The sequence below is a fragment of the Anabas testudineus genome, chromosome 17 (genome assembly GCF_900324465.2).
Source record: "Anabas testudineus chromosome 17, fAnaTes1.2, whole genome shotgun sequence".
NCBI lineage: Eukaryota > Metazoa > Chordata > Actinopteri > Anabantiformes > Anabantidae > Anabas > Anabas testudineus.
Window position 1 is genome coordinate 4,626,981 of NC_046626.1, and position 27,270 is coordinate 4,654,250.

At 41.6% G+C, this 27,270-nt stretch overlaps 1 protein-coding gene across 3 annotated transcripts in view; it reads right to left on the bottom strand.

Moving 5' to 3' along the window:
• The window catches only part of rnf220a (ring finger protein 220a), a 139,492-nt gene that overhangs the window by 13,768 nt on the left and 98,454 nt on the right, over positions 1–27,270 (bottom strand). For 2 of the 3 annotated variants that reach the window (XM_026374346.2, XM_026374347.2), the window contains exons 3-11: positions 25,012–25,141; positions 19,788–19,836; positions 13,646–13,741; positions 10,788–10,830; positions 8,767–8,891; positions 7,114–7,243; positions 1,075–1,267; positions 909–964; positions 596–704 (exon numbers count right to left, since the gene is read on the bottom strand). In XM_026374346.2, the coding sequence (XP_026230131.1) occupies positions 596–704; positions 909–964; positions 1,075–1,267; positions 7,114–7,243; positions 8,767–8,891; positions 10,788–10,830; positions 13,646–13,741; positions 19,788–19,836; positions 25,012–25,141 (931 nt within the window). Of the gene's footprint in view, positions 1–595; positions 705–908; positions 965–1,074; positions 1,268–7,113; positions 7,244–8,766; positions 8,892–10,787; positions 10,831–10,993; positions 11,219–13,645; positions 13,742–19,787; positions 19,837–25,011; positions 25,142–27,270 lie in introns of those variants that run through there. The other variant, XM_026374348.1, reaches the window with a different exon arrangement.

The window sequence follows — 27,270 nt, forward strand, 5'->3', positions numbered from 1 at the left end:
CAGTTTTGGACACGGTGACAGTAAGAATCTACTGGTAAAATTCAAACTGTAATCAAGTAGATAAAAAAAAATGCTTAGCACTATGTCTACTAGTCTACTAGTTGAAAACTATAATAAAACAGCTTATTATCATACACTATATATCAGTGTGTGAAGGCATATGTGTGAATACACCAGTGTAAACATAGATCTGAATCTGTCTTCACAGTGTTGTCTCGACACTACTGCAAGTGCCTAGTATCTGTTTGTGTCTGTGTCCCCATTAATGATTCTAAGGCAGCTCTGGGCTGTGAGAGAACACAACTGCAGAGAAAAAAATCAATACCTAGAGAGACCCTCCCTGTCACACACACGCGCACACACACACACTCTCCCACCAAAAACAGAATCCACTCAAAATGCATCATTTATGACCCTCCACACCAGTCGACTCAGTCGAAGTAGGAAAACTCATCAGAAAGTCATAGAATCACCATGAGTGTGTGATCTATCTGATGCTGCGATGGGACATATGTCCAGACTCATTTTCTGTCTCACCTTTTACAACTAGATCATGACACGTGTGCGTGTGTGTGCATATTTCTGTGTAACCTACTTTTCGATCTCGCTGTTTTTACAGGTGCGCGGGGCACAGGAGGAAGAGGAGGATGAAGGAGTGCTGGGATCTGTCTTGCTGCTCTCTCCATTGCTTGTTGAAGGCATTTCTGTAGACACACAAACCCAGGCAACATGGTTAGTGCTGGATGGTGACCTTTGCAACTATTTGTGTAAGAAGTGTAAGAAGCATTTGCACTCTTCAGTTACTAATCATTCAGAATTATTGTTCATGCTCTGGCAAAGTTAATCTTACAGATAAAACTCTAAAGGTTTTTAAAACTTTAGACCTTAATAACTCAGATGAGTCTTACCGTCACTGGCCCATTTGGAGAACTCAGGCGTTATTCTGTTAGAAGGCATTCCTCCGCTGCAACACAGACACCAATACTGATTTGAACAGGATCTTAGAGTTGTATCTGTACAGCGTAACAACACTATGGTTTAGTATAATGCTACATGGGCAGTTTTGCTTCATACTTGAGCACAGCTCCTCGTAGCGCCTCTCTTTCCCTGGCCTCTCCTTGGTCCTCTCCGGCTCCAGAGCAGGGGATGATGTCAGCCTCTGTGTACTGGGCTTTGCCATACTCCAAGGTGTCGTCTCCGTCCACATCAAGGTCAGCGTCGCTGTCTGCCGCACTTTCCTTGATACTGCACGTGGCAAAACCTGTTGCTGTGAAAACAATGAAGATAATTCTCAGCATTACAAAAAAACAGGACACTGAAGTTCGATTCATTCTAATGTGTTAAGTTTATAGAAAGTCTACACTACAGTCTGTGCTAGTGGCCTATGCCATTGTGAACATTTATCCTTGTGTGTCTGGTAGTCAGTGGTGCGATTTCTGGAGTTTTCTTCAATTCTTCTTCAAACTAAACCTGCAAATAGGAACCTTTAGAACAAAGTGATTTGATTGTTTTACCACATTTTTCTTCAATTTAGCTCTTTTAAAATGTTTCCCCAGCCCCAATTAAATGGTTTTTAGACAAGGTTTGGTCAGAGAAAGGAGGTGAGGAGAGAGACAGTGAAGCTGTGTCAGTCACATAAGGTGACTGACATATTACCCATCAGTCTTTGCATGAGATGGAGAGAGAGAGACAGAGAGGGCGAGTGGAAGTGCGTGGGTGAGTGGCACTTCTATAAACCCAGTGATGAGCGCTCAGACAAACCCTTACCACTGCCTTACTGCTCCCTTCAGTTCCACTTAGCCACAGAGCCAGCTGCGTGTGTGCGCGCACGTGTGTGTCCGTCACTTAGAGGCGAATCTTCGGTGTTTGCTTCAGACTGTCTGTCCCTCTGTCACTTAGGCCCCATCTCTCCAACCCCTTGAAGGTGGATGTGTGTGTGAGTCTGTCTACCTGTCACTTAGACCATGTCTATCTAGGTAGGTAGGTGTGTGTGCATGCAGGAGTGTGTGTGTGTGTGTGTGTGTGTGTGTGTGTGTGTTTTTTACTTAAGATGTGACTCAGAACCTGTCTGTGTATCTACTAGTGACAGGCCTGACAACCATCTTATTTACACCTATTCCAATTTCTACAAGCTCTCAGCTGGACTAGCAAGCACTGAGTGTGTGCATGTGTGAAGGGGACCAGGTACAAGCTAGACAGAGTTGACAGCCACCTTATTTAACCCTTTGTCCCTGTGTGTGTGTGAGTCTTAATACTAAACTTCCTATACCAGTTGGTCTCTGCAGTGTTTCACTGCACTGTGCTGTTTTGTCTGGGAAATGGGCCGCTAGGGCTCATCTCAGAGGTTCTTCTGGGATTCAAACATCTGCTGCTGCTTCTCGTCCTACCTAACATAGCAATTCACTGCAGTCCTACTGCAGAATAAACAGAAAAATGAGCAGGGAGGAGTGAGTGTGGAAGGACTGAAACTGCTGTGATAAAACGCGTCACCAATGCTAAGTCATTTTACAACAAGCCCATGGTTTTTAGTGATCAAATAAAAAGGAGCTTTTAACTTTTATTTGGTCTTGGCAGCAGAGGGGAACATATGGGAACAATGGAAGCATACGTGTAAATCTAGCAGGCTGCTGGCTCTGCTCAGCTACTGAGGCGACAGGTTTTCAGGGCATGTGATACAGGGCTTTACTTGAACACATCTATTTACCTTCACAGACTTCATTTACTGTATGTTTCTAGGCACATTTTTTGTTTCAGTCAAATGAGTTGGGGAAATGAAGAAAGGCAGGACTTCCTGCCTTGTCTTCCTATGAATGTAGGTATCCACAGTGTCTCAGGGTCAGCTAAGCTAGAGAAGGTAGATACTGAGCTCTCAATGTCACCAGTCTCCTCATCCATCAGCTTTGAATCAATGACCAAATGGATGAGAGGAAAACGGATAGCTTCAACTCTAAACCACTAATTCACTCACGTGTGAGCTTGTTTTAGAGTGTGGTGTTGTGGTGGTGGCAGCAGTGGCGGGCGCATAATCTAATCAACCCATCAAACTGTCAGTAGTTATGGACCACAACTATTGGCTACAAGAAATGGAACATAGACACGTGCGCTCAGAGGACTAGGTGGAGTCCTCTGAGGTGGAGATTTTCACATGCACAGTCTCAGACAGGCAACATGATGAGAAAGCTGAGATAGGCTCAACTTCATGCTAATGTGGTTCAGCTAAAGTCGGGAAGAACAGCTCAAGAATACGTATACACCCCACTTACTGTATACCAGCACATACCAAAGAGTTAGTCTGCTATCCAACATGAAGGAACTCTAAACTGAACAGAAGTAAAGCTCTTAAGCAGGGTTCTGAAAGAAATATCCTGGCAACCATTTTGTATGCATGTGTCTAAACTTGGTATTACCCTTTAGAGATGGATGATGCTCTGATGTGTTTTCTTTAATGAACTGGTACAAAAATACGGCCTTTTTCACAACTAGATTTCACAGGGTCCGATTTGCGCGTACAATCCACTGTACATGTCAATGGTGTGTTCACCATGAATCTATGTATGGCTGGCTTGAGTGAGTGTGTGTTCGCAGTGCTTCTATCTGTCCCTCTAAGCAGTCTTGGCAGGCCAATCTAATCTGGCCAGGGAAAGGTCAGCCCCACTCTAACTGCCTTTCACTCACATTATGCACCGATGCCCCCCTCCTCCCGTTTTTTCTCACCTCTCTTATTATCATTCCTTCTTTCCTATCCTTTTTGTATCATCACTTTTATTCTTCCACATTTCTCCCACCTATCCTCTTTCCACTCTTTTGACTATCACTCGCTTCTCTTGACAGTTTGTTCTTTACTCATCCTATCGCTCTATTTTTCTCTTGGTCTCCCTCTCCTGTGCAAGTCCCACTCAATGAACTGTTTCACCTCTTTTCCGCTAGATAGGACAAGATCAATACCCCCACATACCTCCTCTTACATGGCCCTCCTGGTCTGTCTCATTATCATAACCATCTCCTGAATAACGCTGACACTTAACACGCTAACTACACATTTTACTCTCTGAGCTACATGCTTCATGACAGCAACACTGGAGACACCCGATTTACATACATGTCACCACAACAACACTACAAGTACAGATCTAAGGAGGCAGGCAAGATCAAAGGGCTCATCAGACTAACTGACAGACCGGATCAACCAATCGACCGACCTCAGCAACATCCCGTTACCATAGCAATTATCGTGAACCCCTAAGAAGCAGGGAGGAGGGGAGTCAAAGGTCATCGTACTATCTTTCTGCCATTTACAGGTCAGAGAGAGGGGGAGAGATGGGGAGAGGGACACAAACACAAAGACGTTTGACGGCCATCTTTGAAGTCCATTTACAAAGCAGAGATTTCTCCTTGGCTCAATCCCTCTGGGCCATCTCAACCCGTAATAATCCCCCTCTTCTCCTCCTGGTTCTCTCAGGACTGCCTCATATCAAACCTCAGGATCTGTTTGTCTGGCTCTCTCTCTCTCTCTCTGGCTTTTCATTTGTCTATCTGTGGCTTCACTGACAGATTTCCTTTTAAACTTCAATTACAGATTGTCTTCTCATGTTTGGTGATGTTACTTTAAAACAAGTTAAAACCTAACTAAAGAAATACTTGAGCAAGAGGAACAGGAAGACAATACTCTAGGTCAAACTATCCCACGGATTTCTTTCCTGGATGCGTGTTAGTAAAGGTTTTTTACTTTTACTTTTTACTTTCCTAATACCTAATGAACTTTGAACAGCAGTTGTTTCATACAAAGGAATTTCAATTGTTGAGAGATTTGCTGGTTTCACCACTACCAGAAGCTGTGTGCTGCTTCCAGCATCAAAACCAAGTCAAAAGTCAAGCCTTTGTTAGACACAGTCTTTATCTGTGGATAAAGGAAGACTAGGAAGACGACCAGCAGAACTAAATCGTCTCGATTTAGACACTGTCTAATGGTGGACTAATAAATACCCCGATATTTTCAACATTAATCTGTAACCTTTTCTAGTTCTACACAAAAGCAATTCTTGATCTGAGTCTTCTGTCATCTTTTTTGTGAGGCACAATTCAATACTTTTAATACTTTTCCCAATGTAAACTATCAGTCAAGTTTGTGCACACCGAATTTGGAAGAATTGTTTGAAAGAAAAGCTGATTTTTTAACATCAAATTGATGAGAAATACAGTGTAGAAGTTGATGTTATAAATGACTATTTAAGGGTCCACCTCCCCAACGCATCTAAATATTTTTAACTACTGTTTTAGTTCCAATGCTAATAAGATTGGTCAAAATTGTTTTTTCTGTTACATTCTATTGAATGTATCCCACAAAGTTATGAAGTAAAATCTAGTAACTTTTTAGCTGATAAAACAGAGGCTTAGACAGACAGTCCACTAGACAGATAAAAAAAAGCTCTATGTCTGTGCTGTGTGGGTCCTTTCAACCAGCTAAGCCGGTGCGAGACACAGGGAAGTCTTCACTCACACCGAGTTGAATCATAAACTGATCTTGTTCGATTTTTTTCTCCCTTCCTCCCCCTTCCTTGAAAGGGCCCCATTCCCTCTGCCTTTCTTCCCTGTGGTCTCAAAGGAATGGAAGGATGGTGGCACTTCACAGAGGGATGGGCCCTCTCTTCATCTTGCCAGCTGAGGAGACCCCCCGCAACATCTCTATATCCGTCTGGCCGACCATTGGCTCTCAAGAGCTTGCAGGATTCACCAGCATGTGTCAGAACCACTGAGGAGCTTTCAAGACGAAATCCATCTTCTGAGTCTTCTGCCGAGTATGTGTGTGTTTCAAGTTGCTCTCCCCAGGCCAACCTAGTTATCTGTGTCACATCACAAGCTGCCCTATTACAGCGCTGCAGAAGGGTCCTGTGTCTGCTGGCTTAACGACGTGAAGGAGCGATGGACGGATGGAAGGAGCCACCTCCCACCCCCACAGGCATCGCTTTGGCTGCCTCTGGCTTGCAGAGAGAGCAAGTGAGAGGGGAACGTGGGAGGCAGGTGAGGCTCAGCATGTGTGTGTTCAACAATGGATCGAACCAGGAGAGAGGGAAGCAAGCTCAAAGGGGGGCAACATGAAAGCAGAGGCCGAGCCAAGAGAGTTTGAAACAGCCTCTTAAGGATGAACAACAACTCTTTACCTCCATCTGTGCACTTCTTTGTGGTTTATCAGATTGTTTATCAGATTGTTTCTTTCCTTCCATGTTTTACACACAACACAACTGAGGGAGTGTTGTTTTATTAAAAAACATGTTTTTGAGTTTAGGCGTATAAAGGTTTTGGTTCTTCTTTACTTTTTTCTGATTTCAAAAGCAGTGTTCTCTCTTTCCTTCTATTAATTTTCAACTACAACACACGAATTAGCTGATGGATTTTTTATAATTGACGAATTTAACTCGACATTATACTACTACTACATAATACTTTGGAGAGTGTGATGAAAGTTTGAAGAATGCGTGAGAAAAAAACAAAAAGGGATGGTGAAAGAAAGCTAAATGGGTGCATTGTAGGTGTTGAGGCACAGAGCAGCTGCTGTGCTCCCCAGTGGCCAGCTCTCCCATCCAGTTCTATAATTGCTTTTCTGGGCACACACATAACAGTGACCAGTGGGTCAATTGCCCAGCTAAATGTGTTTTCCTTACCCTTGCTAAAAGGGCTGTGTAGGGCCAAGCCAAGCTGAGCTTGGGTGACCCACAACCAACCCACGCTGCCACCAGACCACTGGCACCATTACAGCTCCGTTGTCACATTCAACAATCGTCTTAGAGAGCTGACACTGCTCACACTGAACAGGGACAGAGGGAATGATGGTTGTGAGCAGAGAAACAAAGACAGATGGAGGGAGAGAAAGGAAGGAGAGGAGAAACAGGGATCTGGGCTGACCCTGTCTACACACTGCCAACTAGTGTGACAGGTCAGTTGATCATCTAACAAGCAAATGACTAGAAACCATCACCATCGCACAGCAGTGACAACACTGCTGATCCAGAGAAGGACAGGACAGACAGTGAAGTCAACCTACATCAGAACAGGAACTTTCAAAATTGAACCATCATGTTGTGGTATGAAATGAGGTATGCGTGTGTGTGTTTGTACCTCTAAAACCTCCTTCCAGCAAAGCAGTGGCTCTGATTCTCTTCTGCCCAGCCCATTCGTACTCCTCAAAGCCCCGCCCATTTTCTCCATCCATGTCTGCGGAGTCGTCATCGCCCAAGGCACCCTCGCGCTGACACACAAACACACAGGTCCACATGTCAATAACATGTAATAATTGAATCAGTCATTTTTGAGGCTGAGGTGTTTCTGTTATAAGTTGATTTCACCAACTTACAGTGCACGATTTCACTGTTCTACACAGTGGTGCAGTCACATCACAGCACACATTACCTCTGCTGTACCAAACCATGTGAACCAGTGATCAGGATCAGTATTGCTGATGTATACATATAGTAAAACAACAATCTATCACGTTTGAAATTTGGGGTGTGCTAACACTGTCCTAAACACCTCAGTATCTTTAAAACCAAATCTGAGATGTAAAACCACCATCACAACTCACATGTGAGTAATTTAGATATTTTTATTTGTCCTGTTAGTTATTTTTCCTTAACTGTCTTAAGCTTAATTTCATTTTCTCAAAACATACACAGAGATTGGATTCACTCTTAAGCCTGTACAACTTCTGAAATGAAAAATGGATTTAGATGCTTATTGATAGCAACTGCAATCGTTCATAATGATTGCAATATGACTTTGTTGTTGTTCAGCCCTACAAAGGAAAAGTCGGAAACTCCATTACAAATGACACTGACCCTACCTTACAAAACAGAATCTTAAAATCTGTGTAGTAAAACAAAAGCACAGCTCACATGGCATGGTACAGCGCTGGAACAATAGCCAAGTGTTGCTAATAGAAAACAGATATCATTGTCTCTATAACTATTATAATGAACAGCAATCAGTGAAGTGAGGTACAGGAGGAGTGGTGTTGTGGTATTAGTGTTGATGCCATGTGGTAGCCGGTATCTACTCAACATCTACAAGAAAACGAACATCGATACAAAGAGAAGTGGTGGCAAACTCCAATAGGAAAGGCTGTCACTGACTGACAATTTAAAAAAAAATAGAAAGAAAGAGAGTGACTTCAGACTACATCTACTTTGAGAAAGGTCAAACAGACCCTAAACTACGGATATGATAGTTGGGCTCATATAGGAGCCAATGGATATGATGCAGTCATCTCATATGGGATAAACCACAGATGTTACCTGTGATGTGATTTGTGTATGTTAATGTTATCTACAGAGTGGTAAGCTGTACAAATTTAGTGTATGTAAGTGCAGCAAATTGAAACAGCTGTGACAACAAAGTAGACAACTGGTTATTTTCCTTGGACTCAATTTCATGTAGAGCTTTAGAACATCTAGTTTGCTGTCAAGCATGAACTCAACCCATTTGTGTGTCTTTAGTAGAAAATGAAAATCTTTTAGCAATATAACCTCAGGTATTTGTTTTATTTACAAATCATTCAAACAGTTACTCCCATATGATGTGAAAGTAGGACTGCTATCACAAAAACAGTGAGAAGTTGATATCTAGAGAAACTACAGTTGCTATTAGTTAAATATCTAGACTACAGCACAATGTGATTGGACAGCAACTACAGGAAGTAAAGAGGTGACTGGAAGTAAAGGGTTGATAGGCTGTCCGACTGGCGGTAGGCAGGATTCGGGGCCTTGATTGTACTACCTGGATCAGGCATTGTTCCACATGTCTACTCATCTCCTCCTCGCTCCCAGCCAATGGGGCACTGCACAGCGGACATACCTGCCCCCCCTCCTCCGGCTTCCTCCTCTTCATCTTGCCTATACGGGCTGGAAACAGGGGAGACATTCAAAAAGACAGACACATTTTTAATGTCAAACTAGTTGTGAATGATCATAGTCATTGATGTTTTCCCTAGACGACTGTCTAACTGAGAGAAAGAACTTCAAAAAGCCCTAAGTGATATTTATGTTAAATGAATGTTCACTGACTAAAGGTAATATGGTCTCTTCAGTCTCCTTATGAAATGTGGCAAGAAACAAATGACAAGAGCCAGATGTAATGATCTCAGTCTCCTTTTTCCATTTTCTACAGCCATGCCACACCTCTCCTTGTTTCTTCTTCCCCTCCTCCCATGCTTCTGTCACCGCCCCCCTTCCCTGCCCTACCCTACCCTACCCCACCCCACCACACCACACACACACACACACACACACACACACACACACACACACACACACACTTAATTAGAAATTTAACAGAGCAGAACAGCCGTCATTGCGCCCCCAAGTCTCTGTCGTTTTTTCTTAACTGCAAATGGCGCGCGGGGACATTAATTTTTAGCTGGCTGGGAAAGCAGCAGAGGCCAAGAGGGACCACTGTGCTGAGAGATGGAAGGAGAGGAAGAGGAGCAAGAGGAGCAAGAGGAGATAAGGTGATAGACCATAATTGCAAGGGAAGGAAGATGGAGGGAGTGAGAATCGGAGGTTTCAAACGACAAACAGCTCCTCGCCAGTTCTCCCCTGGCACTAATCGAGGGGAGCACTGTTTAATTGAGAAGGGAAAAAGCTACTAATTACGTCCGGCAGGGATCTCTGCCCCCTCCCTCTGCTGCTAAACCCCACATGAGAAAGATTCCTAGTTCAACATAAATGGCAAAGAGAAACTAAGTCTTTATTGGCTCTTGTCATAGGCTCACAATAAGAAACATTATTATTATTAACAATAGCCCTGTTTTATTAAAATGTTCCAGTAAGGTGTGACAGTAAGCCAGCATGTGCAGCATCAGTGCCCTGAAACCGAAGCAGCTAAATGGAGTTCAGCTGCCATTAAGTGTATCATTTACAGCTGCTCTTCTCCTAACGTGTCGTGTCATGTCAAAACTGAATGATGCATATGAACGTTTTAGGGGAGCAAGTTACTAAATACTATATTTTAAAACTTAAGGAAAAAAATGTATGCGTATACTGCAGCTTCAGGGAGACGGGAGAGTTTGCTGTCAATCGGAAACTGAGCATTGAATTTTGAAATTTTTGACAAAACCACTCTAAATGTATTTCCAGAATCCTTAAAGAGTGGATCTAGATTTTGAAAACTCTACTATTTTCAGCCTGTTTCCCACATTATGCCATTTCTCCCTAATGTAAACAACTGCAGGTGTAAATGATAAATAAATTGCCTATTTACAGTGAAAATAACACATTTATGTATAATGTATAATGTGCTTGTATTCTACAGAGGGACATAAGTACTTTCCACATACTGAGTGTGTACTTTTGTGCCATTCTATTGGCTGATCGTCACAAAAACCACAGGTGTCATACGACATCATCAATCCTGAATGAGAGGTCAACATAACTTGACCCCCAAACACACTGCAGTCATATTCTCTGACAAACACATTTTAACCCTTCACCATAAAACTGGTGACATCATATTGTAATCTATGATGATGAGGATTTATTTTGATAATTTATTACTGTATTTATGCCTAAATGCTGGAAATGTACTCCAACCTAAATTACAACTAACTTAACTTTATTACAACATATTTTTCAGTTCACTCTTTCTTCTCTGTACAGTGTTTTACCAGAAATCATCAAAAACTACAGAGATCAGCAACATTAACTACCGCATATAGGGCATTTAAATATAATCAGTTCCTGATGCATGTTAATAAGCAATATTAAATATCACTCAGGAGATGAGACGTTTTTTGTACATACCATTCAATCTTGTTTGCCTGTTTGCCCGAACTCGTAAAAATGTCTGCAGGCAGAGGGGAAAAAACAGGGAGGAAATGTACATTAGACACTAAAGAAACATTATTGAACAGTTACACGTACAAATATGACTTTTCACAATGAGATTGCTTTGGATGCTCAAAGCTTGTCTACTGTTCAGAAGGGGCACTGGGATCAACAAGACGTACTTCTCTCTTGTTTTCCACCTCCTCCATGACTGTCAGGTTTCTGCCACAGCTCCTTCTACGGCAGCTAAAACTAACTGCTGCAAACTGTCCGAGTATCTTTCCAGACACTGTTCATCACAGCAAACTAAAGCTTGGACCTAGAATTTATCAGTGATGGAAAAGGATTGAAAGTGGCGCTCGTATGAGCGAACACTACTTCTGCCCGACGCCATGTTGGCTTGTTGTGATCACGTGACGCGCTAGAGACGGAAATACGGAAACGTCACCTGTTGTTCCGGACAGGGGCCACTAGGGGGGAGCAGCGGGTCTCATTTTTATGAATGGTGTTTCCCATAGTGCCTACCAGATGTACAGGGGTTGTACAGCTCATGTAACTATTAGTTATTGTATTAGCAGGTCCATATACTAATACAAAAATGAGGAAATATGAAACTTATCTTTATAAACTAATGATAAGGATTTTAATAAGCTTGATAGACATTCTCTACTTTTATTTCTAAAGTGTTGTTTATGGTTTTCTAATGGTTTCTTCACATATTTATGAAAGGCTACATGTACATGCACTTTTTCCTGTGTGCAACAGATTATTTGCAGTTTTTAAGAAATTAAAAAAAACAAAACAAAAAAACCCAAATTTTTTATACAACCATATTCAGGCCTTCAGTACTTACTTAAAGAGCACTATAACAAAACATGTCACTGATAACTGGGTGTAAAACACTCACGAATGCTGATGTAGAATATTGCTACTGCAAATGGTTGAGGTGGACCTACTTTTAACTACATCATCAATGTTGCGCTTTTGATATACTTGTCTTACATCTGTCTTAAGTCCAGTGCTTGAGCCTCTTTGCGACTCTCACGACATTTGTGAAAATGTTGTATTTTGTTATATTTTGGACCTTCCTTTATTTCATGATCATAACTTCTGCCTTACCTAGATTTTACCTTCTTACAAGCTCACCATATGTTTTTAAGTAAGTACCTTTCAAAGTCCTAACACTTAAAGTAAAACGTTAAAGTTTTCTTCTACAAAGTAGTGTTGTTGAAGTCTAAAATAATAAAAAATGTAGAAAATGTAATACTACCACTGCACTGTACTTCTGCACAGTAAATGTGCAATAAATCTATTCATTTCAATATTTTTTACCACTGGCAACTGTGGATTGTGTGAATTTGGTAATTCAGCATGTCTTTGCTAAATTCACTGTATCATTAAAGTAATGGTCTTAAAATTCAAAGTATACTATTATCAAATAAATTAAGTGAGGTCATCTCCACTCAGAATGTACGCCTCAGGTCTACTGGGATTCAGTGTGCTGACTAAAGCATCCCCAGTTGCAGTTATAAATGCCCTGTCTTTGACACGGCAACAGTGAGTAGGCAGCGGTTCAGTCCTCTCACCATCCGCTCATCGTCCATCAGTGAGCACCAGCCCTCCTCCTTCTGTTCTACACTTCCAATCATCTTCTCACTCACCTTTCTCCTCCCTAGCAGCACTTGAGCTCTGATACACTCACTGAATGGCTGCAGGTAGGTCAGGTTTTTAAAAGCAGGGAAGAGGCAACGAGGAGAAGAGCACTGAGACTGACTGACAGGCAGAGAGGAGGTGGCAAAGTCTGTCATTATGCTACACTTCCCGGGTGGTAAAAAGAGTCACCATTGACTTAATCATTTGTATAATATAAGGTGATTTCAGCAGTTTCACTTAATGAGAAAATCTACTTTATTGCTATAAGGTCTTTATGAGCTGTGTCATCCGTAACGTATGGATGTAACGTCTGTATGGACTTAATAGTTCTTATTTTATGGTGTGAGGGGGTAAACCCACTTAACCCAGAGATACATCACGACCAGAAGAATTACCCGAACAAACTTTGATGAATATAAGACATAAAAGCAGTCAGGGAGGCTTTAAATACACCGGAGATTTAAGGAGATTGGTCTGTTGGGCAACTTAACTGCTGACATGATATAAAAACCTAAATCTAGCATCATACTCTGCTGTACTGCTTTCCATATGTCATAATTAAGGACATTCACAATTTGTCATATGCTGCGTTGTTAATACAGTTGTTATTACCTGCGTCAATATTGTTGCCAAAAGAGCAGTGCTGAGAATGTGCTTGCATTCATATTTATATTTATTTTGACATCTAACTTAATGGAAGTAGAATTTTAGGAGGAGAAGTTTGAAGTCTGCTTTACTATTTTTTGAGTAAGTTTTTTGGACTGTGACTTAGTCCTTGTGAATTGAATACCTGCAAAAAAATACCTCAATTTAAAGACTGAAAACATTCATTTGACTAGGGAATATGCAATGTCTATGTTTTTTATTTACCATTATACCATGGCCACTGAGAATTCTCACGTATGATTGACTGCACATAATGATACCTTACAAAGCGTGCATTTCATGATTATAATGATTGCAGTTCTTTTGGTCATCCCTCACATCACTGAATGGATACCGTGCTAAAGGCTATCATGCATAATATTCAGCCTTTGATATTATGTGACAGGATACATTTAATTAATTGTGAAATGACTAAGCAAAAAGATGGAGAATTAACAACAAGCTTTCTGTTTGTGTGTGTGTGTGTGTGTGTGTGTGTGTGTGTGTGTGTGTGTGTGTGCCCCTGTGTATGTGACCTGGTATCTGTCGGAGTGGTGGGCGTCTTCAGAGGACATGGGCGAGACCACAGGAGACTCTCCCTCACGCTTGATGTGCACCGACAATAGCATCGACTGGAAAGAGAGAGGGAGAGATAAATGAAATGTTGCCTCTATGCAGATGATAATGTTGTATTATCACCAAAGATTACACCTGCACCAGTCATTGTGTGACAGCTACATGAGAATAATCAATAAACAGGAAACAGGCAAGAGTAATGATGGTTAAAAAAACATTTTTGAAAGGAAACTCAGCAGTTTTCTCACTGCCGTTACGCCCCCAAAACTACCAAAACCCACAAATGTAGATGTTGATGATAACTGTCTCTATACTGCATTCAATTCACTGAGAACAATAGACTGAATTGGCTTTACTCAAAATGTGAAAAAAATAAGCGGCTGGTTAGTGTAGTGGTAACATCACCATCTCCCATGTGGGAGACCAGGGTTCAATCCCAGCACTGGCCTATCTCCAGTAGGGGTCCTTAGGCAAGACCTCCTCACGCTCACCCTGTCTACCATTGTACTGATATATGTAAGTTGCTTTAGATAAAAGCGTCTGCTAAATGACTGAAATGAAAATAAGATTTGAATTTACTGTACTAAACTTTACTTCACCTAAGAAAAAAGTTCCACTACAGTAGATGTTTTTCTGAAAACACTGTTGACAAACTTAAGGAACTGTTTCCATCTTTTGTTTCCTGTCTGGTTCTGCTGGAGGTTTCTACCTTTAAAGGGAGTTTTTCTCTCCAGTGCTATACAAAATAAAATTTAATTGAATAAAAAAAGAATTGAATGGAAAATTGCTGAATGCATGGTATGCCTTCACTTGGCTTGACAATAGTCACAATTATCATAGCCTCTTCTTTGGTTTTTAGGTTTTGCAAAAGTTCATTCATATACCAGCTAGAAAAACAATATTTTATTCAGATATATTTATTTCTGAAGAATGATTAATTTGTAGCTGAGGCTGAGACGGTTAATTGTGCATCAAGACAAGTGTAATAATATGAAGGTGTTTTTTTTTTGTTGTAGCTGTTGTTGTTCAAAGGTGAAGAAGATCTGAGACCTGCAGATGTTTGACATGAGCAATTGAAAGCAATTGTGACAGATAAAGAGAAAGACAAAGCAGAGGCTGGATTGTCATTGTCATTGTCTCAAAGAGAAGGAGATGAAAGCAGTAAAAGAGCAAAGGAAAAAACATGCATGATTAGACTGTAAAATGTTGGAAAACTGCAGCCACATGAAGTAATATAACTTTTTTTACACCTTGTTTTATATATATCAAATGAACAACTATCAAAAAGAGAAGCTTTCTAATATTTAAATTAAAACTTACAGCAGATCGTATTACAGCAGACCTTCTGTACAGAAAAAACAAAACCAAGGATGCGGAAATGTTACCCTTGGAGAGTAACAGCGTTTTTGCCACAGATGCTGAGAGCAACATGTCATTGATGATGACTGTAAAATGCCTGACTTTGTCTATAAAATCCCTTCCACTGATTAGAGTTAATGTTTATGAGATGTTAAGAGGAGTTAGGTAAGAACGAGAGAATGGAGAACAGAGAGGAAGGAGGAAGATGAGGAATAAAGCAGAGGAACAGTAAACATCTGAAAAGGAGGTAGAGTAACTGACATTATGGGACACTGCCTGTCCATAAATCTGTCTCACAACAATTTGCACACATGCTTTGCCTTTCTTAGACACACACACGCACATACAGTGGCAAGAAAAAGTGTGTGAACCTACGGTTTTCTGCATAAAAGTCAAGAGTATTAATTAGTATCAAACATAATGTGCCTAAAGTAATAACACAAAAAAATTCTGATCTTTCATGTCTTTATTGAGAACAACCACAAAAACCTCACAATAGAAAAAGTATGTGAACCTTTTGAATAAAGACCTCAAAAAAGCAAATGGGAGTCAGGTGTTAGCATAAGTTAAGAAAACAATTTTAAGGGTGTGGACTAGAGCTACTTTGACTGACAAAAAACACTCGAAATCTTTTAGCTTGCTCTGCACAAGTAGAATACATTTAGTGAGCCATGCCTCACCAAAAGAGGCTTTCGGAGGATCTACGATCAAGAATTGATGGTTTACATAAAGCTGGAAAGGGTTACAAACTGATTGTCAAAAAAGAATATTTATTAGTCACCAGTTAGGCAAACAATATACAAAGTGAGACACTGTGGGACTGTGACTACTCTACCAAGTGGGTGACCAACTCAACTCAAAATGACCCTAAGTAGTACAACGAACACTCATCAATGAGGTAAAGAAACACCCCAGAGTGACCGCCAAAGATTTAAAAGCATCATTGGAACTGGCTGTGTTCATGAGTCTACAGTTGGTAAAACATTGAACTAGCATGGTATCTAGGGCAGGACACCATGAAGGAAGCCACTGCTTACTAAAAAGAACATTGCTGCCAACCTGAAGTTTGCCAAAGGGCACATTGACACTCCACAGCAGTATTGTCAAAAGGTTTTGTAGACTGATGAAACACACAGCACTACACCTGTTGTAAAAAGGTCACTGCATATCATCATGAAAACATCATCCCAACTGTAAGGTATGGTGGAGGAAACATCATGATTTGGACCTGCATTGCAGTGATACGGGAAAGATGTGTTTTCCCAAGTGTTTCAAAAAAATCATTCAGGATAATGTGACAATGTCTGTACGTTAGCTGAAACTCTGTAGAAGTTGGGTGTTGCAACAGGACAATGACCCAAAACTTCGCCTTTTGGAGTGGCCAAATCAGAGCTCAGATCTCAACCCAAAAAAGAAATGCAATGGAACGACTTTAAGAGAGCCACACACATGAGACATCCAAAGAATATGGAGTTCTGCCAGAAGGAATGGGCTAAAATTCCTCCTGTGCAAGTCGCTCCACAACTACATGAACCGCCTGGTTGAGGTTATTGCTGCTAAGTGGGGTTACCAATAACTAATTCCAAGGGTTCACATACTTTTCCCACTAGCACTATGAAGTTTTTATAGTTGTTCTCAATAAAGACCTAAAAGATAAAAATTGTTTTGGTTTAATTACTTTACGCATATTATATTTGTCAATACTCTTGACTTAGATAAACATCAGACCACAGAAAACCATGAAATTCCAAAAGGTTCACATACTTTTTCTTGTGTATGTATAAAACAATATCATCTCCTAACCCACTCTGTGACAAAGACAGTCTAGGGAATTCTTCAATTGAACAAGAAGCAAGTAGAGAAAGATGTGAAATAGAAAGAAAGAGGAGTAATGAAAAGGCAATATCATTTTTTTCCAGGGTTTAGTCCTGATAGAGATCTAGCAGTCTGCGTGTGTGTGCTTATGTTTTTATGTGTGCATGTGCTGCTGCTCTTTTTTTACAAGGCAGCTATGAAATATTTGTATTTACAGTCGTCTCCTATTAATCAAGTGGAAAGGGGCAGAGCAGAGGCTTAAGTGCTCGACAGCAGTAATGTAATAATAATATGTGAGAAATGAGCAACCTCCAGTGCTGCCACAGTAAATTGGACATTATGCATGGTGCTTTTATGTGTGTGTGTGTGTGTGTGTGTGTGTGTGGTCTTTTTTTCCCCTCTTATATCCAGGTTTAAAAAGGTCAGGAATCATTTACCTGGGGCGTTCTGGGAATATGCTTAAGTTAAATCATTGGAATATGACATTTAACTGTATTCTACGCAGAGATTATAAATGAAGATCTTCTATTGAAATTTTGGTCTTTTAAACCAACCAGTTAAAGTTGGGCGAATCTTGAGATTGAAACATGATTGCAGAGAAATTTTAACTCTTAATTTGATGTCGAAGATGCTAAAATGTGTTTTGTATATCTGAATGTTGAACATGTTCAAATGTTTTTTTCCATACTTGCAAATCAATGGGAAGTACATGCAGAGAGGCGAAGAGGAAAAACGTGTTTGTCAAAGCCTTTTCACATGCGTGTGAAGTGGTGTGATATCCAACATGGATGTGTGTGTGTGTGTGTGTGTTTCCAAAAGTGTGTGGATCTGCAGATATCACGTTTTTCACCTTTCTCCAACTTATCCTCGCAAGTGGGCTGAACTCGTAAGAAGGTGCGTTGGGTTAATCTCTGTTCTACCAGGGGTGGGGGGTGCATACCGGATAGGAGACGACAACAACAGGCCCATGTGCTTCAAACTGGCCTTCTCCATTCTCCATGGCCTGCCGCTGAATACTAAACAACAGCGACGTGATGCGCAGTCACGGCCGCAGGGGAAGGCCTGTGTTCACCCCTCAACCCTGCTCTGCCTGCCTTTCTCAAGTACAAGCCCACCCACGGTGCTGTGAGTGCAGCTCTAAGCCCAGGTCGGCACCTATAGGTGTGCAGGAATGATCACCAGGATTATTCTGGTGCTCCATGTGCATATCAGATATATTTTTTTCTATGGAGGAGCATCTGAGTTTCACATGATCTTTAGTTAGAAAAACAACAAACATGGAAATGATGAAGCACCTGATTGCTTTAGGGTCCTTTCAGGAAACACCAATACAGAGCCGAGGTAGGTGCTAGTCAATTACATGTTTTTTCAGCCATGTTTAATAAAGTCACTTTATTAATATTGGTTAATACTGTAAATTACACAATCTAAAATCTTCATTAGCTCTTGACTGGGGAAGAATTCCAATGGTACTTCCCATTATAAAGAGTTTATAGCATGTGATAATGCAGAGGCAGCAAAGCTTAATCTTACTGTTTGTAAGATTATGCTTTTACAGTATCTAGGCTAGGTAGATTTAATTCATATTACTCACATGGCCAAAACCACAAATATGCATCAGAATCTACAAAAAAACCCATTAACAGGGAACCATGCAAGAAAATCAGTAGGAAATGGGGAAAAAAGCTGCAGAGAAAAGGAAGCCATCATGTTTTTGAGCAATGCAGGTCAGAGATTGATCATTAAAAAAAAAAACAAGGAAAACAATCACAAGATTTTAGATTATTTGAATTTCAGAAAATAAGAAATAACAAAGTCCTGTGGTTTGGAAGTAACCTGTGAAGTAGTTTTCTTTTAAACAAGTCGATTGTCATCACAAAACCATCACTGCCTCTGTGTCTTTCTTGATTTTATCAAGTCCATCTGCAGCCTCAACAGCGTATTCAAAGCCCTCTGAAATGAGACATGGACTTTTCTATTAAAGCTGCTATCTAGAGAACATGTTCAGGATGTGAAAAGGTCTCTTTCTCTTTTACTGTAAAAAAAATAAATCTCATTCTGGCAGCTGGGGATGGGTTCAGATGAGTTAGTGGAGGCAGATGCTGTAAGGGAGTGCTACTTGATGGAATGTTGAATCTGTCTTCCTACGTTTTGACTTTATCTGTCTTTTCTCTTGTCTTTTCTCTCCGTCTCCCTAATTGGAACAATCACAGTACAGTGCTTCTTGGCCCTGCTGCCTGTTGGGCGGCGAGAGACTGGTACTTCTGTGTGTGCATGTGTGTGTGCTTGTGTGTGTGTGTGTGTGTGTGTGCATGATGACAGAGACCTATAGTGTAGGGATTTCTTCTTAGTGCAGCAGAGAGGAACAGATACATCAGAATAGCAGCTCTGATATCAAGACAAGAAAAAATTCCACTTCAGAATGTCCTTTCTTTTTGTTTCGGCATTACTTTGCAGTGCTTCTTGATTAGCAGAATTTGATATTTCTGTGATTAAAGGTGCAATATGTCATTTTTTTTTATAGCAGTAATGGAATATGGTATTCGAATTATAGCGTTTTCAGTAGCTTGGACTGAGCCTTTTATAGCTGCCCAAGGAGCAGATCCACCATGTCTCTATGGTAGCCCAGAATGGACAAACCAAACACTGGCTGTATAGAGAAAATTTTGCATAACTTTCTGTGTTGTCTGTCCTGGTTTTAGACCTGCATCAGATCAAACAACTAGAGTAAAAGCCCTTTGCTATATTATCCATATTAGCTTGTATTAGCATGAAAAACAGCTAAAAAAGCTGGAATCTGCAAGATAACACTAAATCCTATGCAATGCACCTTCAGCAAAGAGCAAAAATTGAACATGAGTTGGAGACGAGGACAGAGGAAAAGAGCAAAAAGAAATAAAAAGAATTAGAAACTGAGGTTCTTCTCACCTTGGGGGTTCCTGGAGTGGCTGCTACATCCTTAGGTGAAGGGTTCTTACTGCAGGGAAATACAACAAAAGAGGGATTTAGTGTTACATGTCTGCTTTGAGTTCTCTGATATGATTATTTGAGAACTTTACACTAACATGTCATTCACCAGCCTTCCATTCTCTTTTAGCCTTTATCCACACCTTTTCTTCTTCTTCATTTAATGAAAACTGAGCAGTTAGGAGGTATTTCTTTTATTGAGGCAATCATTCTCCAGCTTTTTGTATCTCTCTCTCTCACACACACACACACACACACACACATACACAAGGATTTGCTGATTTTGCATTGATTTGATTTGTCAGTGCAGTCTGCCCTGCGGTCACTTTGACTCTGAAATATGTGGAGGACAATCAGCTGCCTTGTAAACATTATAGGGAAGAAGGGGTGGGGTGGGGTGGGGGGAACGGCGGGCACAGGCAGAAAGGAGGAGTGAGCGGTAAAATTTTAGAGAGATTCAAAGGCATCTTCCAGCACTCGCATGAATGCATTTGTGTAATATTTTACATTGGAGATGGAAATTAAAACTATGTTAAATACAAATGCCTTGTCCGACTGTTCTGCCAATACATAAAACACACTCAATTCACACTCTCAGATAATCTGTTGTTCCTCCATTTGTTGTTGCCCTCTTTTCCTTTTTCCCTCCTTCCTTTCTCTCCTCTTTCTCTCAGCCTCTCTCTGACTTTCACCCGAAACAGAGATACATTTCTCCAAGCCATTCAAAGTGTTGAGACAAGACTTGACGTTGACAATGCGAGACAGGGTTGTCATGTTGCTTTGAGACCCTGTTAGCACTCCAGACCCTGTTGGACACAGAGGCACGCGTGCACACACAAAAACACACACATTATACACACACACACACACACACACTGACAGACAGACAGAGGCAAACCAAGGAAAGACAGGTGCCTGAAACTGAATTGAGCGCAACCTCTAATCTGACAGCATGCCGTGGTAGACAAGGGATTTCCTTTTTCAATGGATGAATGGGTAGATAATAAAAATAAGAAACCTAATTTATAGGACACTTATCTGAGGAAGGACAAAGTGCTGCACAAGAAGGCACAAGAAGAGCAAATTAGGCAAAATACATGACCAGTGACATATGATGCCCAGCTGCAAAGAGATGGAGAGGGTTAGTGATGATAATCTATCTATCTATCTATCTATCTATCTATCTATCTATCTATCTATCTATCTATCTATCTATCTATCTATCTATCTATCTAATACTTTTTGAAAGTAGTCATTACTGCGTCTGTGCTCTGTGTGTATCTGTCGCTGTGCATAAGTATCTGTAGATTGTCTTGCTGCTGCTGTGTGTGTCTGCATGTGTGTGAGTGAGTGTGCTTGTTTAGTGTGAAACACGAACAGCAGGCCTCACCTCCACCAACAAAGAGAATAAACATGGGTGACACAGTCAAGCTGCCGTGTAATGCAGGGGAATCTGCCAACACCCCCCCCCCCCCCAACCCCATCCCCGGCTCCACACCTCTCTTACCCCTTTTCTATCTCTGTCTCTGTCATCTCTCTCGCCTCCTGCCTCTATCTCTCTTTTATTCATTACCTGGAACCTCTGCAGCGGCATCAACAACAACAGCCACCTCTACCTGCTTGTTGACAGTGTCAAACAGCGACAAGAGAAGGAGGGAGAGGGAGAGAATGAGAGGAAGAGAGAGCGGGAGAGGACAGCAGTCGCATGCCTGCCTCGATGGGAGAAAATTGCTACAATGACAGAATGGGTGATAGAGAGCTGAAAGGAGAGAGAGAAGGGGAGGGAGGGAGAAAAAAAGGTAGAAGATGAAATGTGAGGTGAGATGTGGAGAGGAAGGAAGAGAAGACAACATAAAGAGAGAGATCGGGCGAGGGAAAGATGAAAGAGGACAGAAAATGGGAGAAAGAAAGAAAGAGAGAGTTGGTGGGCCGCTGTCTCTTCTCACAGCTCAACGCGTCTGTTTGCCTGGTTCTATGAATTTTTGATGGCGTGGGTTATGGGGCTGGAAATTCCAGCGGCCTGCCATGTCAAAGCAAGGAGAAGAGTGTGGAAATGAGCAGCACAGCAAAGTGAAACAAACACGGAGGCAGACACGGGGGAAAAAAAAGGAAGGAAGGGAGGAATGAAAGCTATTTAAAATGTGTTGTGGTAATGAGGCATGTGTGTGAACACGGGGAGACAGTTGAGGGCATGTCGCTGCTTCAAACGGGTCTTCCACCACACTGTCCCACCGCATCACACACTATTCTCGTTGAATAGCTTAACCTAACGGACAGGCAAGAACCTGTGAGATCAGAAACTCAGAGTAGTCGTACAGGGGATCGGATGATAGGTCAAATGTGCCATTTTTGTTGGTGACCTCTATGCCACCTAACTCCACACCAAACACGCTTTGGCATTGGGATGGTGCAAACCTGAGGGTACTGATTGTTTTTTGCTTTTCTGTGTAGTCTGCTTCAAATGTAGGTCTTTCTCTAGAGGAGGCAAATTGAATATAGAGGAAGATGAGGGGGAGAAGGCGGGGGGCTATGGAGAGGAGGGGCGATGGGGTATGTAGATTACTTTGCACCCTTGAGCCACCTGATGTGTTCGGGCCATGATATATTTCCATTTGCTCAACTGTTTGTGTGTATGTGTGTCCATGTCCATATGACAAGCTGTGGCCTGTGAACAAGCAACAGGGCTCACAGTCATAAGAGAGGGCAGTTGACACACACACACACACACACACACACACACTAACACATACCCAGGTGTAGGGAGAACATGAGAAAGGAAAGGAGTCGAAGTAGAAAACAAAGTGAAACACAGGCAGAGAGATATTTATAGAGGAGACCAGGCAGATGTGGCGCACACACACTTCTCAGACACATACACTCGCACACACACACACACCTTCGTTTCCATACCCACAGCTCTTTCATTCAGCTGGCGCTGGTCATCATTAAAGGCAGATTTACTACAAATTGGACCAAATTCCCACTGTCACTTTCAATGATGGCTGCTTCCATGCAGAGACAGAGAGGAGATATAGTGTGTGTGTGTGTGAGTGTGTGTTTGTGTTATATCACAAAACCCAACACATTCTATTTCACACACACACACACACAGCGCTTCCTCTTATCTTCTGCACACATTCTGTCGACAACGCACAAACACACAAAGTCACATTGTGATGTTCTGTGTGCTGTGTGCATATAAAGGAACAGTTCTCTCAAAATTTCTTAAAAATGTATCACTGAGTCCACTGATTCTCTCTCTCCTTGCTCGACCTCCATTTATGATTTTTTTTTCTCGTGTGCATGTCGATGGTTTAATGGTGAGTAGCTAAATCAGCCAGCCGTGACGTTAGCCATCATCCCATCTCACCCGGGGATGACGTTATTTTTTTGAATAACCGTGTGTGTGTGTGTGTGGGGGGGCTTTTGCAGTCTCTCAGACCCTCAGAGGGAAGGGCAGACTACTTTATTATTGTATTACTATTACTATTATTATTGAAACGTACCATCTCACCATATCACTCAGTGATGTACGGCTGACAGTCACTGCTCTTTCTATTCTGTTCTATTCTATTCTATTCTATTCTATTCTATTCTATTCTATTCTATTCTATTTCATTAAGCTTTATGGATTATTATTAAAATTTTACTAAACAATGTAAAGAAAAAGTCATCAGTTCAATTCCCAGACTGACGTGATTACATTTGGGTAGACACGTAACTTCTCCTTTGGCTTTTTTGCCTTTATTTCTTTTTTCTTCCTTGAAGTTTTCCCCATTGTCAAAGATTCTTTCCAATAATTTTGAAGGTAAGTAAATCTATACAAATCTGTCTCTATGTTTCGACTGAACTTTCTCTGCAAACCTGCTTGCTGTTTCCATATACATCCCTTCCTCCTCACAAAGCCAGGAAGAATTACACATGTTGACTTACTGGCTGAGGACAATGGGTTTATCACAGGTCACTGCTTTAGCCTAAGGGATAAAGCTGATTTAAAAATCTTAGGTTAAAGCCTCTAGAACCAGAAAATTGGGTTTTGATGAAGCAGTAACAAAATCAGATTAGAAGAAAGAGTGAAAACAAAGTTTTGGGGAAAATGTAAAGCCGTAATGAGGAAAGAGAGTAGACAAAGAGACAGAGGGAGACTAGGAGGAAAAGGTAGGATGCAGAGATGAAGAAGAAGAACAGGAAAACAGTAAGATGACAGCACAAAGAAGGAGAGGATGACTGAGGAGGACTGGTGCATGGACACAGACATACAGCAGAAAGGCTATAGGAGGTGTAAACTGGGGTAAATGAAGTGTGATTTCCACGTGGGGTGACGCTATCTGCTGCCCTGTCCCTCCAGGTTAATGGGGACTATCATAAAGCTGGGCCGCTTAGGTGGACACCGGGTCAAACACAGACGCACCCACACACATACGTACACAAACACACACACACACAAAACACACACGTACACACGGCCAGGTGAAATATGGATCCTAATGGCTGTGTCCCATCGTTAAAAGGGCTCGGAGTTGATTTATCCACCGTAAAACAGCTCGTGCAACTGCCAGGAGGAGAAGAAGGGGCCGACAGTGAACTTGGGGTCACAGGTGTGTATCCTAATCCCCGTAGGAAACACTTAGCGTTATGTCGACAGCGTGCCTCTGCCTTCTATGCTTTTATGGCACCAAAATATCTGCTATGAAATAATATGGGTCAGTTAGCCTGACATAAAAAGTGAGTTAAAGCTCAGCCCTCACACTACTGACTCGTAAAAGTCTTGTTTACCTTTTGGGCTACATTAGCATTCAGACGACATTAAATTAATTTGTCTTTTATCTTTTTCAACATTCAGCTTTGAATGTCAATGTACATTTCTGGGAAATGCGCTTATTTGTTGTCATACATTTAGGCTTGGGAAATACACCACTGAGTTAAACTGAGTGTAAAATCTACTTAATGAAAATGACCTATTTTCCCAGTTTGGGAACAGTTTGGGATTTTTGAAGGATTTGGTCTTAATAGAATATATATATATAATATAATAAACAATCCTGAACCCCCTAAGTGTCCTCTTGCTCTCTGCTCTCACATACCTACAGCATCACTGGATACAGTTTAACCTTTGTTTGTGTGTCTGTGTGTGTGTGTGTGTGGAAGAGAGACAGTGAGAGAAACAGGCGTGACAAAAGTTTACCTGAGGCATATGGTAGCTAGCCTCTCAATCTCTGTCTCCATGTGTTCTTGTAGCTCTCCAGGCCTGAGCAGTACCTGGCAGATGGGACAGACTGGAGCCTGGCTGTCATACAGGGACATCTTCTTTTTACCTGGAGACAAAAAGAAAAAAAAAAACATCAGCGTGTGTGTGTGTGTTTGTGTGTGTGACTGTGACACCCACATACACAGGATGCAGCATCAAGCTGCAGCAGGACTTCTTGTCCAAGAAACTTTTTGTGTATTCTTGCAACCACTGTGGATTAAGCTGTAATTGTACTCAATCAAATTACACCCACAACCGCCTGAGTGTTATACGTCAGCTTTGCACAGACGCACACACACTAAAAGTAATATAGTGCTGTACAGTCTCCATTGTGCAGCATTCATCTGAGGTCAAAGCAGATTTAAAGAAGTGTCAGCCCTGGATGAGATAATGCTGTATAGAGTCTGCCAACACTAACTCACTTCATTGTCCTTGATCAGCAGGGCACAAGGTGGGGCCCACCTGTGTGCGAGTGTGTGTGTGTGTCTGTGTTTGTGCATGTGTATGTGTGTGTCATTTGGGTGCTATGCGTTGTGCAAAGTGTGCATTCTGTGAAGCAGCGTGCGTGTTTGTATGTATAGTACTACACATCCTACTTCTTCAAGTTTACCTTTGAGTCTGAGTGAGCTAAAAATATCATCTATTGAAAGTGTCTCAGTGCTTAATGCTGGAGGACACTTCCTGAATTTCCTGTATTTAGCCAATCAAATGGGCTTTTTTTTTTTTTTTTTAGCCCGGGAACAATCAGCCAGGATATCCCGTTTAGACTGCTTGTCACCACAGCAACAAGACGGCCGAGCGGACCGAGACCGAGAGGACTCCCTGTCTGTCTTGTTTTTGCTGTTTCTCCCCTTTACACACACACACGTATGAATACACGTGCACTCAAAGCCCTCCGAGGACACGTATCCTTGCTCACGTACTGGTCTGTCAGAACAGTTTCCTGCAAGAGGACTCATCAAGAGACAACCAGCGACACACACACACACACACACACACACACACACACACACACACACATACCTTATCTCTTCCCTCCCTCTCCCCCTGTCTCAGAGCGTGTGTGTGCATACCGGCCTCGCATTCTCCTGCACCGCTACTTAACAGAGCCCACAGCACTGGACACGTTAAGTGACTTTGAAAAATGGGTAATCGATTACTCTCTCTCCCTCTGTGTTCTCTCGCTCTCTGCCTCTCTCTCTCCCCCTTTCTTTTACCACACCATCCCTTTCACGCTCATTCTCTCCAGCCTCATCCATTTCTAATTTTCTGCTCCCTACCAACCATTTATTTGTTTCATTTCGTTCTCCTTCTCTTTCATCTATCTCCCATCTCCTCTTTCATTATTTCTTTCTTCATCTCTCTTTTTCCTTTCTTACACTTCCTACGCACCTTTATTTCTTCTCTTTTCCATTCTCCCTCCTTCTCCTCATCTCTGTTTAGCTATGTTTCTCTCACCCCTGTCTTTCCTTTTTCTTCTTCTTTTTCTTTACTGCCTTATTGTCTCCTCCACCTCCTCTCTCCCTTCTGTCATCCTCACCTTGTTTCACCATCTCAACCCCCCCCCCCCCCCCCCCCCCCACACACCCTTCTACCCTTTATTGCTTTGACAAGATAATTTGAGTCTCGCTGAAGCCGTCACCATCCGCCACAGCAAACAAAGAAAGATCCAATCCCTGTCAGCAGCTGATGCCGCTCTCTATTCTACAGGTAAACACACACTTGGGGGCGGAGACGTACGCACACACACATATAGACATTCACACAAACAAATATCTACTCTTGATTATTATTTTCAGGCTTTTGTTAGGCCAGAGTATGGGGAGTTTTTCTTGTTTGTTTTTTTACACTCCCTGTTTTCTTTTCTGCATTTGATTTTCTTTTGAATGTTTTTATTTTGGGGGATTTTCTGTGTATGAATGTGAATTTTTACTTGTCTTTGTAATATTAAAATTAATGTAAATACATGCAAACTGAAAACCAAATCTTCAAATCTCTCTTCTTTTTACCAACTGGTTTGCTGCTACTGCGTCTCATCCCTTCTTCAAATTCCCACCCTCTTTTAATTCTCTTTTCTTTTTCCCTTCTGCTTTTCTTTTGCTCTCTTTGTCAAACACTCCCGGAGGGAGGTGAGTGATGGGGAGAGGTGAGCGAACAGATAAATCCAGGGGAGAAGAAGAAGAAGACGAGAGGAGA